We start from the raw sequence: 17,531 nt of genomic DNA, 5'->3' as shown, positions 1-17,531 counted from the left end.
TTCTTTGGCGATCACTCGTAGCCGAGTAAGATTGTCTTCCATAAACACGGTTTTAACTATGAGTCTGTAAGTGACTGTGGAGGCCAATTCTGGATCCACATGTCCTTCCACAGTTGGGACATAGGTTTCCGGGCAGGAGTTGATCATGGTGTGGAATTGCCAAGTGTGCCTTCCTCTTGGCACGTTTCTCCCTTGTGTCCTGAGTTCGAGTGTCTTCAAAGCCCGTGACACCTTTGGTAAAGGCTGTTCTCCAATTGGAGCTCTCGCAGGCGAGTGTTTCCCAATTGTTGGTGTTTATAAGCACAAAAGCATAATTACGTAATGTCTCACATTTCAGACTTCCCAGCTACTGAAGTGGTGAGAGCATATTGTAGGGCCATTAGATATCTGTAATACGATTTTCACTATAACACACACCATATTGCCTTTTTAAGCAATGTAGAACAAATGGATGCAGCATACAGCTGGCAGAGCAGAGCTTTCTCCAGGGCCACATGGCAGACTGAGGCAGCTGCCTCAGGCGGCAGAATTCATAAGGTGCCTCTGCAGACACACGGTCACCAAAGCGAGGAGAAGTGGTTGTTTTGGCTTCTGACGAGAGCCCCGTGAAATTGCACAGAAGCCGCATGCGCAATCTTGCAGGGTTCCCATAATATCTCTCCAGAACCCAGAAACAGCCTGTGCAACCTCAATAAGTGAGGCTGTGGCAGAGGCGGCAAAGGGAGTGGCAGCGGCACCTTCCCATTTCTCCTCAGGTGGCAAAACAGGATGGGCCGCCCCGGGCCTTCACTAACCTGTAATCTCAGGTAATGATGCTTCTTACAAAAATGGGGGTCTTACAAGCAAGTCCATAGTCTGTGAAAAACTGAAAGAGTTTGCTGTTAATCACCTAGGAAAATCACCTAATAAACATCTTCCTTTGGATACAAACAGATGTATGTGGTTGGTGCATGTAGATCAAAGGAGAGCTTGGACAAAATTTCACATTAATTTCATATGCATTTGTTTAAGCGCAAAAAATTTTCATAGAGCAGATTTATCTATTTGCTGGAGAGGAAGCGAACACTCCTATATATTTGTGTTTTTCAAAGCGCTCTGCATAAAACATAAAACACAGGGTTTGGAAAAAAGGTGGAGGGTGGTTTCTGAGGGGACATATGTCTTTTGTTTTAAGCTAGAGGTAGCCGTGCTGTTGTATTTTTTCAATCTTCTTTGAAACAGTGGCACAAAAAAACCATTTAAAAAAACTACAACCTGATTCTGAGAAAAGAGAGTTAGTGAGAGGGACTCTCGCAAGACACATTTTAAAAAATCATCATAGGCCTGTGGATCATGTGATATCCCATGTCTGTAATGGGAGGTTATTCATTGTAGAGCATTGCAAATTTAAATTCAGCAATTAGTTTAGCCTTTGATTTAGCAGGTAACCTTAAAATTCACTCACCTTGTGCTACTTTGCTTGCTTGCCAGGGGGGTGGCAGAGAGGATCATGGGAATATGTGTTTTTCGTTCCAGAGAATGCCACAACGAGCTTTTCATTCTGGCAGCTCTGCCTGAAGTTGCTTATACAATACTTTTAGAGGTCAGCGGTTGGTGGCTCAGAACATAACTGCTATTTATGTCTGGTTCTATGATTTCTGGGAAATGTCTCTGAGAAACTATCGCCCTCCTCATTTGGTCATAATCCCCAAGGGACTGGATGTTATATGCTCTCAACATGAACACCAGCATTAACTTTGGTATGCATGGTTTGAAAGGAGTACATAGCAAGACTGCTGATTTGTGGCTCATCTTGAAGGAAGCTTCATCACACAGTATCCAAAGCGATACGTTGCTTTTGGAACATATGAAGCTGCCCTATACCCAGTCAAACTTCCCAGTCTTGGGTCTCCAGATCTTTTTAGACTACAACTCCCATCATCCCTGACCACTGGTCCTGATAACTAGAGATGATGGGATTTGTGGTCCAAAATAGCTGGAGTCTCAAGTTTGGGAAATTGCTCTCAGGTCTAGATTTGACTGTGAGCTACCAGCTCATGATTCCTAAGAAAGAGTGAGAAAGTGAAAAAGAAAAAGAATCTCGGCTGAAGAAATGTACATTTTAAATTGAACTGGAATTGAAGCAGCCTGCTATTTTAAAGGCACGTGTAACAGTCAGATAGCAAAAACCTCTGGGGGTATTATACTGCTTGGGAAAGAGGAATGAGAATTAGCTTTTGATCTATAAAATAGTTGGGGGACGGGGGCTGGCAAATTGCTCTGGTGCCTTTTAGTCTCGGGGGGTGTATTACGAAACGTGGTTTGATCACACAGGCCTTGAAACAATTAGGATGACACATTTAACTACATTCCAGATTTTTATTACTAATGAAATCATAACATGTTTTAGAATGAGGTTTTAAACAGCACCTAAGTGTCTCTGCAATGTAATTTTTATTTTGTTTCCATAAAAATCTTGGAATTCCCCCCCCCTTGTAGCCTAATAGATGAGATGTGGGTTTCCAAGCTGGGTTGGGGGGGGTTGATGGTTTTCCATCAGTGTTGAGTCATGTTTGGGATCCAAGGATTCGGATCACAGTACTTCTGCCTCTGCTCCCTTCTGGCTAAGGTCGCTGCCTCTTATCTCCCTAATAAGCCTGTAGTTTGTGGGTGTTTGCCAGAAATGACCATGATGATTTCTCACATTGCACTTTTACGCAGTTAATGGCTGCATTCCAATGCACAATCTACCTGGAATTAAGTCCCACTGAGCTCAATGGACTTATTTCCAAGTAGACATGCATAAGATTGTGCAGCAAACAGCCATGTGAAAACAGCAGTTCTCACATAATTAATAAGATGTACAAATGCACCCTTTTTGTCATGCTCCAGGAACCATTTCCTCTTTGTTACACTGGAATCCTTCCCAAACTTGCCCTTGTAAGAAGTGGTATGACTTACTTGACCATGCATTCTTTTTTTCTCATTATTTCCGAAACTAGTTAGAAGCCTTTTGTTTATCCCTGTTCTCTTCATGTGGAACAATATTGCCCAGAGAATGTGAATTAATCTGTGCGGATCTTCAGATGTAGTATAGTTTAATTTAAGGTTACCAGATTTTTTTCAATGAATCTGGGGACACTTTTCAACTTCAGTAGGAATGATAGCATGTTGTCAGGGGACTGATTTGTAAATCTGGGGACTGTCCCCGGGAAACAGGGACATCTGGCAACCTTAGTTTAATTAACACAGAGAGAACACTACCTGGATGAAAAGTGGGATTGGTTTGCATTGTCTTTAGACTATCTAGACAAGTGACTTGTAAGTAAAGACCTTTTCATTTGAATTTGAATGCCTGCTATCAGATAAAAAGCTATGACAGCAAGCTATGAAGGTATCTACCATATTCCTGCCCTATAACCACCCTGACAGTGAATACAAAAAATGGATTTAAAATAAACAAATTCACATCAACTGATCCTGTGTATGAAATACCCACCTACTGATCTTGAATTTATCACAAATTACAGAGTTCAACAGAGAACCCACAATTTTAATTTACTAAACTTGTGCTCTTATTTTATGCTAGGGGAAGAGGCGACTATTTTGGAACTCGTTTGAAAGGGCATATTTTAAAGGTCTAACAGCTTTATTTCCATGTTTTATGCTGCTGCATATTTTGTGGTTTTAAATCTCTGCTGGGGTTCTCTCACCAAAAAGTATTGGCCTCATACTTGGATCCTGGGAGTTCTCCTGAGGGAATTCCCCTTTTATATCTGTTTTTCTTTGGACCAACACAACGGAAAAACAAAATAGGGGGAAAGACAGTCAACTGATATTAGGGAAAGACAGAATGACAAGGCAGGATTATTCCTCCGGAGTGTCTATTACTCACTGTTTAGAGCAGGGGTCAGCAAACTTTTCCAGCAGGGGCCGGTCCACTGTCCCTCAGACCTTGTGGGGGGCCGGACTATATTTTTTTTGGGGGGGGGATGAACAAATTCCTATGCTGAACAAATAACCCAGAGATACATTTTAAATAAAAGCACACATTCTGCTCATGTAAAAACACCAGGCAGGCCCCACAAATAACCCAGAGATGCATTTTAAATAAAAGGACACATTCTACTCATGTAAAAACACGCTGATTCCCGGACCGTCCACAGGCCGGATTTAGAAGGCGATTGGGCCAGATCCGGCCCCCGGCCTTAGTTTGCCTACCCATGGTTTAGACCAAGATATTTTGGGTAGCTACTCACAGAATTAGCAGTCTTACTTATACAGAAAACTGGTTTCAAAGGCACTACTCTGTGATTCAGAATTACTTACAAGAACAAGATTCTTATCCATTCTTTTCTTTGGCGAAACTGTGACTTCTTAAAGTGGCATGATACCCCATTTATGTGTGTTTGGTCATAGGTTTGGTCCTTGTTGCCCATGGTTTGTTGCTGGTGCAACAAAGGTCTTTCATATGCACACCATTCAGGGTGCTAACTCATAATTCTCTCCGTTGGTCCCACTCACTTGATTATGTTATTCACACACCCCCAGCAGTGAGGGATTGCAACATTCCTGAGAAGCTCCTACGCTGCTGGGCATGCATGTGAAGGTCACTGTGCTCATCTGCCAAAAAGAATAGCTGTATTAGTCTGTAACAGGGGAAATAAAGCCCAGCCAACACAAATCAGTGCTCTAGGGGTGCTCTGATGTACATACCAAGCTCCCACTCGTGAACTTTCTGATTCATTCCAATGAAAGGGGCAGCTCCAAACACACAAATAACCTAGTATAGGAAGTTACATACCCAGTTAAAATTAATGATGACCACCTTATATCGACAGGCACTCTGTTTTTGATGCTCTCTTGCAGATAAGGATATGTGGTATCAGAGCAGCAGTGTGGTCTTGCCCTTTAAGAACTGGCTGGTTTATTATGAAAAGAGATGTGTGTGTGTGTGTGTGTGTGTGTGTGTGTGTGTGTGTGTGTGTGTGTTTTAAGCAACAACAGCTTACAAAGACATGTTCCTTCAGTTTCAGCAGTCAGGGAAGTAGGAAAAAAAGGAGATGCAAGGGCAACTATATACCATATTTTTCGCTCTATAAGACGCACCAGACCATAAGATGCACCTAGTTTTTGGAGGAGGAAAACAAGAAAAAAAATATTCTGAATCTCAGAAGCCAGAACAGCAAGAGGGATTGCTGCGCAGTGAAAGCAGCAATCCCTCTTGCTGTTCTGGCTTCTGGGATAGCTGCGCAGCCTGCATTTGCTCCATAAGACGCACACACATTTCCCCTTAACTTTTTAGGAGGGAAAAAGTGAGTCTTATAGAGCAAAAAATACGGTACTTCCTTTTATTTAGATTCCTCTTTAATAACAGTTATTCGAACTTCAGCTGGAAATTTGCTGTCAAGTGTGTCTAGCTGATGGATGTTGTAGATATGCTCTAAATATAGGTGCATTCTATCTTGGGCATCCGTTTTTTAAAAACACTTCAGACATTTGTTTCAATCTCAAAAACGGCCTCAGCTGTCACGTAAGAGGCATGTTAAACTTAGCAGCAAATATACTTCGTATTAGCAGGCCTATGGTTGGATCCGCAACCCAGCTGAGCTGAGGTTCTTGGATTAAACTGGAATTCCAAACATGCTGACTTCAAAATAAGTTCCACTGAAATCAGTGGAGATGCAACTCATGTCAAGTCCACCTGAGCAAAGCAGATTCCTATGCAGAAATAGACATCCATACACATAGCTGATGTGGATGTGGGGGCACATCTGCAATGGAATGTTGATGTGCACCCCATTGAACTTGCCAGGATACTTCTTTTGATGTGGCTTTGGCTACCCATTCACTGGCCTCGGCCCAGTATACCTGAAGGAGCATCTCCAACCCCATTGTTCAATGCGGACACTGAGGTCCAGCGCCAAGGGCCTTCTGGCGGTTCCCTCACTGTGAGAAATGAGGTTACAGGGAACCAGGCAGAGGGCCTTTTCGGTAGTGGCACCCACCCTCCCATCAGATGTCAAGGAAATAAACAACTATCTGACTTTTAGAAGACATCTGAAGGCAGCCCTGTATACGGAAGTTTTTAATGTTTGATGTTTTATTGTGCTTTAAGTATTCTGTTGGGAGCTGCCCAGAGTGGCTGGGGAAACCCAGCCAGATGGGCGGGGTACAAATAATATATTATGATTATGATTATCATCATATGGGAACACCAGTTCTTATACAAAATTAAAGATAGATCCAGACAAATAGATTCCCCATTGTGGTGCCAGCTATTTAATTTTAGCTGGATTGTGGAAAATTCAGATTGAAATCATATTGAGAGTTTCAAGTTATTATCGCGATAAAAGAAACAGTTAATTTCTCTTATATTTTTATTTATGAAGCCTGGTTTTCTAAAGTTACTAAGACCCTGTATACATGAATGTACAACACATATGTAGCAAGAATTCCACTGTTCCTTCATGCAATTTAGCCCATTAAAGGAAGACATTTATTATATGCCTATCTATAGACACCCTTTGTAGGAACCCTGATAAATAACACAATATGATTGACAAAGGAACCTAGGTGAATGAATGGAATTTCAGGTATAATATGTGTAGCAAATGCCAGCCTACCCTCTGTTATCAGAGTCACACGGCTGAATTCTCCCTCCTTTATTGGCTACATGTTTTAACAATGCTACAAAAGAGGTTGCAGTTTTCTCTCATTTCTGGAAATTTGTCCCTAAGATGACACTGTTAATAAGTATTCTAAAAAGATGTCCGGGATTGTTGGCATAATCTGTAGTTCTGAACACCGTATCTGATGTATTATATAATGATGTTCCTTATGTAATAGGATTTTCATCAATAATACAAATGCCATGAAATTACTATAAAATTGACCTCTCGTGGCTTGGGTTCACTGCCACTAAAAATAATACCAATTACATAGCAAGATGTATCTATGCCAGGAATTCAAAGAGGTGCTTAGCACTTAAAAAAATGTTTGTAATATAAGACAGTACAATGTCATATCAGTCTGACTGTAGGGCTTCTAGAAAATACATACAATGACTGAAAATGATATAAGAATTTCAAACAAAAGGGTTTTTTTTTACATCCACGTCATCCATTTAACTCGGCTCCTCTAGAGTATACAACTTACAGATGTATATAATATGGTTATCCTCTTAGATGTAAATAACAGAAGCATCTATCTCTTATTCAGTGCTAGCTTGATGTTGTGAGACAGTTGGGGAGGTTGGGTTTTCAGCCATCAAATAGCACAGTCTGTTCTAAAACACTTACCGTCTGATTAAAGGCTGATCCATAAGTGCAGGAAGAGAAGATTGTTTAGGGCTTGCTGTTCTGATTGCTGAGCTGCCAAAGGAGTTGATACACTAATGGCATGATGATGATGATTCACAGAATAGCACCAAAACATCAGGCCCTGGGGAGACCCATATCTGTGTGTTGTGTTTGAAACTCCCTGCTTAATAGCAGCAGTCAGCTGTCTTTATCAGCTGGGAAATATGATTTATTTTGCAACAGGGCTCAGAAATTATTTAAAGGGGAGAGAAGAGAGAGCTGGGAAAGAACACTGCGATCTACCTGAAAGAATAAATAGATTCAACTATGCATGCATGTCTGAAAAGCCAGTCTTAACAATTTACTGAACTTGCAGAATGTTACAAGTAAATAACACTCGATAGAAAATTGCACCACCAGATCTGATTGTGGTTGTCCATGTGTCTCTGCAAGTTTTCAAATCAGGCCTTGATCATTCACATGCTCTAAGTCATCGTATGTTTGTTCTTTGCTTTTATGTTTGTAAAGCAAGGGTGTCTCTCAAAGGGTTTTGAGCAGGCTTCATCAACCTCGGCCCTCCAAATGTTTTTGGCCTACAACTCCCATGATCCCTTGCTAGCAGGACCAGTGGTCAGGGATGTTGGGAATTGTAGTCTCAAAACATCTGGAGGGCCAAGGTTGAGGAAGCCTGGTTTTGAGGATTAGGGATATGCAGTAGAGTGACTGTGAGGTGACCCTAAGGCTGTAATGTTATACAGTGTCAGCAAATATAACACTAATAAATAAATCAATAACGGTAATGGACATTAAAAAAATTAACAGTATTGTGACCTCCATTCCTAAATGTCTGGTGGAATGTTTTGACCTATTTCCAAAAAGAAGCAAGAAGAAGAAAAGTAAGCTTTTTAAAGGAGTGCATTCCAAAGTTTTGGAACCACTACAGAGAAGGCCCTGATCCTGAGAGGTGAGGATCTTCTCATCTTCTCACCTTCTAGAGTAGAATCTGATGGTGGGCAGAACAGACAGCTCTTAAAAACCTGGGGAGAAATCATATGGGAGAGGGTGCTCCTTGAGATATTTGGGGCCTACCAAGGTCACCACATTTCAGGTGGTTGGAAAAGCCAAAATGGACAAAACAACAGGAGCAGGGAAGCCCTCTGCAATAGGCGAGACCTCTGGAAAGAGTGGTCTGCCCCTCCCCCAGCATCCATCTGGGCAAGGAGGAAGGGGCCAGGGCTGCAGAGATCCCTGCCAAAAGCGGGGCTTGCTGCAGGCACTGAATTTAAATTCAGTGCCAACTGAAAGCTCCACTTTTGGCAGGAAGAAGTTCTACCTGGGGGCTCCAGAGTGGAGCTGCTCCCAGTGGGCCTGGCACTGGATGCCAATTTTAGAAAGCAGCAGATGCAAAAAGCCCGCTTGCAGATGAACAATTGGAATTGTTTTCTCCATTGTTGCTTTCAAGCTGTGATTCTACCACTCCCACACCTGATACCATATGATTACTTTCATTTGCTTTCCACCGTAGAAGCTGTGTTGGTCTTTTATACCAAGGGGGGGGGGGAGAGATTCTCTGTAGACCCATTTGAGAGCAGCCACATTACCCAATGCCAATGGGGCTTATTCTGAGCAGAACTGCTTAGGATTTGTAATACTAATGTGAGGAAACCATGGAGAAAACGAAAATCTTGATTCAGATTAGTTAATGTGGAACCGCTTGAGGCCCCAAATAGATTATCCCAACCGAAATGTGCCCCTCATAAAAAAAAAGCTATATTAACTGACAGTGACCTCATTTTTCATGTGCTGATCATTTTGTAGCCAAAATGGTATCATGAGAGGGAAGAACCAGCAGGTTTGGAAGCACAAAGGTTTGCAGTACAGTGGTACCTTGGGTTAAGTACTTAATTCGTTCCAGAGGTCCGTTCTTAACCTGAAACTGTTCTTAACCTGAAGCACCACTTTAGCTAATGGGGCCTCTTGCTGCTGCCGTGCCGCTGGAGCACGATTTCTGTTCTCATCCTGAAGCAAAGTTCTTAACCTGAGGTACTATTTCTGGGTTAGCGGAGTCTGTAACCTGAAGCGTATGTAACCTAAAGCATATGTAACCTGAGGTACCACTGTACAGTCGTACCTTGGATCCCGAACACCTTGGTACTCAGACATTTTTCCTCCCGAATGCCACAAACTCGGAAGTGTGTGTTCCAGTTTGCGAACGTTCTTTGGAACCTGAACGTCCAACGGGGCTTTCACGGCTTCTGGTTGGTTGCAGGAGCTTCCTGCAGCCAATCAGAAGTCACGCTTTGGTTTCCGAACATTTTGGACTTCCGGAACGGATTCCGTTCGACTTCCAAGGTATGACTGTAGTACAGTTTTTTAAGGAAGAACGCCAAAATTAGCCCAGTGAGGGCCAATGGCCAATCTCTTTTGGGGTGGGCAGAATGGAATCGCATCCTGGGAAACAGGAGTACTGTACTCCACACATTTTTTGCATATGGGTCCCCATTGCATATAGCATGGCTGCTGTAACAACCATATGAAGGAGAAAAACAGGAAAATTGCTGTCCTACTTGTATTGGACTAGGTGAGTCCTTAATGCATCAGTGAATCTGTTACTCTCGGTATTTTCTAGGTAAATCAAATTATAGAGTGGATCCGTAGCTAGCCCCTTACACCGAAGTAATCCGCAGGCATACTGAAATAATTTAATTACTTCACTTATTCTAAAGCCAGCGTGCACTAAAAAAAAAACCACCCCCACATTATTAATTTAATGCATTGCAAAGAGTCGCCGCTAATCCTTGAAGTGCTACCAGATTTTCACTTATACAGGATATGAAAAAGAGGAGGTTTTTTAGCCCTGCAAGATTAAACAATCACTAGGGTTTAAAGGCTTAATCTGCCGGTGTTTGTATTGGAATAGCACACAAGTCCCCAGCTCTGAGTGCAATTGGAGGCAGGAGTCGTTTATGAACAGAGGGAGGGGGATGCTCCCAAGTAGAAGCGATCTCTCCTTTGAAATGTGTTGTAGTGTGAATCTGTGAAGCTGCCCCGGCTGCCTGTACTTCTTTCTACTGCTGCTGCCGGAGGCGAGAAGGAGGAGGGGAGTCGCTTCACTGCATGAATCCAGGCTATTGTTTCAGGCACACGTCTGCTTTAAAGAGAAGTATCACAAAGCAGACCCGTTACTCATTCAGATGCAGAAGCTCCTTCCATCACACAAGACAGCCCATTCAAGTCACATGCCAGAGGTCTCGGCAGAATGGGCTGCTGCAGCTGCTTCGAATCTGCTGTCCAACATTAGAAGCAGTTGGACAAACCTGACAGCAGTCAGCCTCCCGGCCTCTGAGGAAGGAGGAGGAGGAGGAGGAGAAGGAGAAGAAGACAGGGAGAATCTCTGGGATCCCAGCTGCACCATGTTTGCAGAGGAGTTGTGGCTTGAAAATGAGAAAGCCTGCGCCGCCGTGGTTCACAAATCTAAACGAGGAAGGAACCGCCAGGAGCTGCTGGCAGTGGCTTTGGGGGTGAAAATGGGAGTCAAGGGAGCGCTCTTGTGGCAACCTCTCAAACTCTTTGCCTATTCACAGATCACCTCTTTGGTCCGAAGAGCGGCGTTAACGCAAAACGACAACCATTTCAACTATGAAAAAGCACACAATTTTAAGGTAAGAACATCTTGTGTGTTTTTTTACTCGTGTTTTTGCTTATATTGTCACTATGCTCTGTGTGTGTGTCTTTTTATCTATATTTCTCTCTTAGAAAGGTAATATTGATTGGTTTTAAGCAATACTAAAGAAGCGTTAAGAGAATAAAACTTGTGATACAACCAAGGGGCTTCCTGGGAAGGAGGGAAGGAAGGAAGGAAGGAAGGAAGGAAGGAAGGAAGGAAGGAAGGAACAAAGAAAGACAGACAGGCTGAATACTCAAAACAAGCTCACTGGACCTTGCTGGAATAAAAATGTGGGTTGTGTTCCTGATAAAACTAACTTAAATCCCATTGAAAGCAATGGGGGTGGCAAACCAAAGTGTATGTACATGTAACTCAGGCTGCAATCCTATATGCATTTTCCTGAGAACTCAGTGGGTCTTCTCTGACATGTATAGGAACCACACCATTAAGTCTTATAAGAAAAGAGCTGGATCTGTTACAAGTAAACATGGGTAGAACGAGACTCAGGACAGCAGTCCTTATGCTTTTAAACCAGCTCACTGGATTCACAATTCCTCTGTGGCAGTTCTCATCAAGCTCTTTCTGAAATGGATAAAAATGTCTTTGCCCTATCTTAAATTTTGCCCGTGAAGCCCGTTCTTAATGTTCATCATCCATGTCAACCGCAAAGTCGACTACAGCAGCCCCAGCACCTAACCAGAGTGGTGTGAGGGCATTGTCTAATCTCTTTTGTTGGGTCAATGTGCCAAGGAAGCATTCTTGGAGTGAAACGTCAACAGCTGAAGTTCTACAGTATAGGTTTATATCTAGAGAGTCTTTCCATCCCTCAGACAGTGTTTGAGAGGGTATACGTACATAGAAGAGGTGACTCATCTTTAGAAACTTGGCTTCCCGGCATCTTGTTCAATGTCTTTTTTATTTGTGGGAAGAGCTGCATTTGTTCCAGGCTGAGACACACTCCCGCTATCACAGTTCAAAATCTCCAAACTCCTGTTTGATGTTTACTGGGAATGGAGAACAATGATTTTTATTCATAAGGCCTTGGGCACATGTTCTGTCTGGTGCTTGCTTTGCTAGGAAGTTTAGGTTGTCTTTTACTACTATCTGTAAACAAGCCCATCTCTAGCAGTTGCTAGGGGGAATTCACAAAAGAGAATCAAGGATCTATTCCCAGGTGGGGGAGGGCTGAAACTACAGCCTTCCTTGAGGGACAGATGGCAGCTCTTGCAGAGTAAACTAGAGCACAGACATCTGATGAGTGCATATGTCATACATGCTGGAAATAGTACTTTTCAGATGTATTAACTAGTCTGTCACCTCCCAATGCAAAAAATGGGAAAAGGAATTATTGTATATATGCTTCATACACTTACACTGTTTTTAAACTCCTATAATGTGGGTTTCTCTTTTCATGCACTATATAAAAACACTTAGAAATAAGCTCTAGGTTATCTTAGAAATATCACCCAAATATATTTCTGGACCATTCCAAAGGGGGAAAGGGGAGTCTTCTTTGTTGTTTAAAGCATCTTTAATGCTCGCAGATTCCCCATAATCATCATTTTAGATAAAAAATGGTTTCACTTTAGCCAGAAAAATATTTTCTCATGACTTGGGGCATATTTTCCACGTTGACCTATACATTCTTTCTTTCCTCTTCAAAATTCCCCTTGTTTGGTCTTTGATTTAAAACTGGATGTGTGCCCAGAACCTTTTATTTGCTCACTCTAGCTGTTCTTCATGCCCTCTTGCTTCCTGTTTGAAAAGGGCTATAATTTAACTGGTAAATCATATGATTCTCTTTTCAAAACTTTAAATGCATGACTTGAAACTGGGTTTTTAAAAAAAAAAAAAATCAGTGTGGGTTTTAAGAAGTACTTTGGAAATGTCAACTGGCCAACAAAAAAGGTATAATGCTATAGTAAAATACCTTATTTGCTATTTATTTATTACCATGATTTATAGCCAACCTTTTAAGAGGAGTGCATGCAAGACAGTTCACAGTTAATAAAACAACATAATCACAAGTATAACTAAACAGCAATTTAAAAAGAAATCAGTAGCAGCTTAAAATTAAAATGAGAGTGAATGTTTAATTAAAGGTATGCCAAAATAAGAGTGTCAGTGGACAGTGATGGATTGTGGCTTCCCAGGAAGATTCTTCCACAGTCTGGGCGCTCCAAGAGAGAAGGCCCTCTGTCACCAGCCGTCCCATTGCACCATGGATAACAAAGGCGACACAGGCAAGAACTTCAGTAGTGGACTAAGAGTTCTTGAGCATATTCATATGGAAGGAGACAATTCTGTAGATACCCAGCTGCCCAGGACATTGAGGGCTTTAAAGCTCAATGCCAACACTTCCAAGTTGAGCCTCGAAACAAATTGGTAATATGTTCACTTAGTAAAGGATTGGAGTAATATGCCCTTGTCTTCTGGCTCCAGCCTGGTGGCTGCATTTTGGGCCATTTAGAGATTCCAACCTGTCTTCGGGGACAGCCCTACCTAGAATACCTTGCACAGAGGCTTACCTAGGGTCACTTTTGCCCTTGGAAAGGAGCTATATTGGTTCCCCCTCCACCCACACACAAAAAACAACTTTATGCCACAGTGTAAGAAGGACAGAAAGCGTCTCTTGTGTTTGATCTTGCTGTAACAGCAGTGTTTCATCGCCCCATCATACATCATACACTCCATAGTCTGATATGGTGATTTTTACGCACGCGCACACACACATCCTGAGCCTGTGTCCCCTGTAGGGACCAGTTTGTCACCTCTGACATTGCAGTAGTTTAAGGTGCTAATGACTGACAGCAGGCCTGACCTCTAGATAAGGACAAAGCTGCCATTTTAACACCATGAATACCCAATCTATGGCCATTCCCTTTGGTCAAAAGCTGTGGTTAAGGTAAAGGTAAAGGGACCCCTGACCATTAGATCCAGTCATGACCGACTCTGGGGTTGTGACGCTCATCTCACTTTACTGGCCGAGGGAGCCGGCGTACAGCTTCCGGGTCATGTGGCTAGCATGACTAAGCCGCTTCTGGCGAACCAGAGCAGCGCACGGAAACACCATTTACCTTCCTGCCGGAGCGGTGCCTATTTATCTACTTGTACTTTGACGTGCTTTCGAACTGCTAGGTTGGCAGGAGCAGGGACCGAGCAACGGGAGCTCACTCTGTTGCGGGGATTCGAACCACCGACCTTCTGGTCGGCAAGTCCTAGGCTCTGTGGTTTAACCCACAGCGCCACATTTGAGAACCATACCGATCACCAGCCCCTATTAGATCAAGCCTATTTACCCTAATCTAGCCAGGGTCACACTACACACATGGAAGAAGCCTTCTGCCTATCTCTTCCCAGGTGAATGAATTAATGCATACACTAATGGGCCCCATACAATTGGTTCCTTTTCCAATGCAGCACATCCATGGAACTCCCTCCGGAGGCAGTGATGGCCACCAAGTTGGATGACTTTAAAAGGTGGTTAGACAATATCAGTGGCTACTAGTCAGAAGCAGTGTGGTTCTGAATACCAGTTGATAGAAACCACATGAGAGGAGATTGCTGTTGTGCTTGGGTCCTACTTACGGGTTTCCCACGAGCATCTGGTTTGACACTGTGAAGACTAGAAGTTGAACTAAGTAATAAATAAAATTATAACAAAATGAACCATTGGCCTAATCCAGCAGGCTCTTCTTATGCTCTTATCCTGGCCACATGTTATAGAACAGTTTAGGATAATATTCTATAGGACTGAATGCATGTAAGAAGAGCGTGTTAATGGCATAGAAGTTCATCAGAATGTTTGGCATATGCTGTCATCAAATAATCACAATAAAAAGTATTCACTTGCAACTTTATTCCCTCTCGGGTTGCAAGGACTCAATATGTTCAATATGTAAGTTTAGCAAATGTGAGTCTAGATCTTCTGGTACCCATGTGTGTGTGGTTTTTTCTTTAAAAAATGCAATTAAAAAGTGTATGCCTCCATAACTTCCTTTTGATTGGGTTGAAACTTGCTCTGAGTTCATTTTCTGACACTAACAGATTCTACAAAATCAAGCTGTCAAACCAAAGCTTTTTAAAATGCTGTGCAATCATTTGTTTGCAAATTTAGTCCAAATCTAGAACATAAAATCAAGTCCATCTTAGGCAAGTTTATATTTACTCTGATCCCACAGAAGGGAAAACAGAATCATAGATGAACATGAGAGGGATGTAGTAAAAGAAGTTGTTGGACTTGCATTCCTTGAGCAAAATAATTACTCTTTTAATTATTAGGCTATGAATGAACCAGGAATGAACAATAGACTCATCATACTGTTAATGTTGTTTTAGATGAGTTAATAAATTGTTCTAGAGAAAGAGTGTTGTCCTGTGAAAATTGGAACATGGATTCTAATTAACTAATGGAAACTTTGCTTTCAGTGGACTCATATCAGGCTCTCAAGGTTACAGAACTCAACACAAGCTTTCATTTGACCTTTCTCATTTTCACAAAAAAGAACTAAAGACTCAGAAAGATGCAAGAAAACCTACTACCAAGCTAAGGGTCACCACATGTTATGCAATGATAATTGTTTATTTTGTTAATGTGATAATTGCTTTACTGTGCATCATAATGAGTTACTGAAGTTCCTGGTTTGAAATGTATAGCACTAAACAATGCTCACAAACAGCAGATGAAATAGCAAAGCTGTGTCTGGACTGAAGAGAAGACTAAATAATCTGGCCCAAGGTGACTGTAGACCAGGGGTTGTCAACCTGGTCCCTACCGCCTACTAGTGGGAATTTCAGGATTCTAGGTGGGCAGTAGGGGGTTCTATGGCACAAACTGAATCCTTCTATCAAGCACTGGTGGGCGGTAAGGAAATTTTACCATCAAGAAAGATGTATTAGTGGGTGGTAGGTACAAAAAGGTTGACTACCCCTGCTGTAGACAGATTGAATGAGTGGTACTTTCAAAGCATGTCATATCTTTCTTGAAAATATCCATGATGCTAAGACACCACATCTCTCTCTTTGCTCATAGATGCACCAATATTATTAGTTCATCTGTCAACTGTGATTAAAATGGCTTTGTCACAGACAGCTATATCACAGACAGTGCCTGGAGAACTTCAAAAAATATTGATTATTGCAAGCATCACAATTGTATGCGGTTTTATCATTACACATAGAGAAGGCTTTTGATTGCCTGGAGAAGCTTTTCCCCTTTACTTCCTTCTGTACTTAAAAACCAACAATTTTAGCTAACTTTCTGATTTGACAAGGAACTTGCTAGGTGCTATCTTCTCCCCTGGCTCTCTATTCTGTCCACTGAACCTTTTGTAAAAGGAACACAGAAAGCTGCCTTATGCTGAATCAGACCATTGGTCTATCTGACACAGTATTATTGACACTGGCAGTGGCTTTCCAAGATTTCAGACATTCCCGTTCCTTCCTGGAGATGCTAGAGGTTGAATGTGAGATCTTTTGCAGAAAAAGCATGTGCTTATTGCTTGTTTGTTTGTTTTACAAATGTTCAGGCTATGAGAACTGAATCTACACTTCACATTGTAGGCATCAAATTAATAAGAACTTTGCTTTCCTGATAATACAAAGGAGAGAAGTAAATAACTGTCAAACACGAAAACCCTGGTCACCTGCCCCCACCCTTTCTCTAAGCCAGGGGTTGTCAACCTGGTCCCTACAGCCCACTAGTGGGCGTTTCAGGATTCTAGGTGGGCGGTAGGGGGTTCTACGGCACAAGCTGAATCCTCCTTCCATTGAGCACTGGTGGGCAGTAAGGAAATTTTAACATCAAGAAAGAGGCATTAGTGGGGGGTAGGTATAAAAAGGTTGACTACCCCTTCTCTAAGCCAGGCATAGGCAAACTCCGGCCCTCCAGATGTTTTGGAACTACTATTCCCATCATCCCTAGCTAACAGGACCAGTGGTCAGGGATGATGGGAATTATAGTCTCAAAACATCTGGAGGGCCGGAGTTTTGCCTATGCCTGCTCTAAGCCATGCAATCATGTATGTCCTGCTAGTTCTATTCAAATGCACAAGGGTAGTTAGGATCTCTGCCTGGAAAATGTGGCATACCTGAATGTGGGTTTTATTGATCAGAAAGAATCAGGGACCATGAAAGGGTATTTAAAAGCTGGGTTGCCCTTGCAGTTTTGTCCCCTCGCACCATCTCCAGGCTAGATCTTCCCAGGTCTAATAGTTAATTGGGCATCCGCGGTTTCCCCCTTTTCTGGGGCTGCAAGCGACCTTAGAAAAAGGGGTGGTGGCAGAAACTATTAGACAGGGAAGCACCGCAGGGCTTGTGTGCAGCAGTGGCACCAAGAAGGGAGGGGGAGACTCTCATGAGCACCCCCGCTTTTCTAAAATAATCAGCCGCAGTTAGCTAAATAATCTCCAGCAAAATTACTATTCTGTGTAGACCTAAAATATCCCTGTCACTTGCGTAGAGCAGCTTAAGGAGATTAGGAAACTACTGTTTTAATAATGAACTCAAATGCATTTAACTTCGATAAACATTTTGGTTAGTACTTTCACTGACCTCATCTGCACATAACCCTAAGCCAATTCGTG

At 42.3% G+C, this 17,531-nt stretch overlaps 1 protein-coding gene across 4 annotated transcripts in view; it reads left to right on the top strand.

Moving 5' to 3' along the window:
* Positions 1-17,531, top strand: part of CHN2 (chimerin 2) — a 147,911-nt gene that overhangs the window by 112,469 nt on the left and 17,911 nt on the right. For 3 of the 4 annotated variants that reach the window (XM_083578790.1, XM_083578793.1, XM_083578791.1), the window contains one exon: positions 10,865-10,942. In XM_083578790.1, the coding sequence (XP_083434916.1) occupies positions 10,865-10,942 (78 nt within the window). Of the gene's footprint in view, positions 1-10,420; positions 10,943-17,531 lie in introns of all 4 variants that reach the window. The other variant, XM_083578792.1, reaches the window with a different exon arrangement.

This window comes from Podarcis filfolensis, assembly GCF_964270895.1.
Source record: "Podarcis filfolensis genome assembly, chromosome: 12".
Classification (NCBI taxonomy): domain Eukaryota; kingdom Metazoa; phylum Chordata; class Lepidosauria; order Squamata; family Lacertidae; genus Podarcis; species Podarcis filfolensis.
The sequence above is the reverse complement of the archived record's forward strand: the minus strand, read 5'-3'. Positions and strand labels throughout refer to the sequence as shown.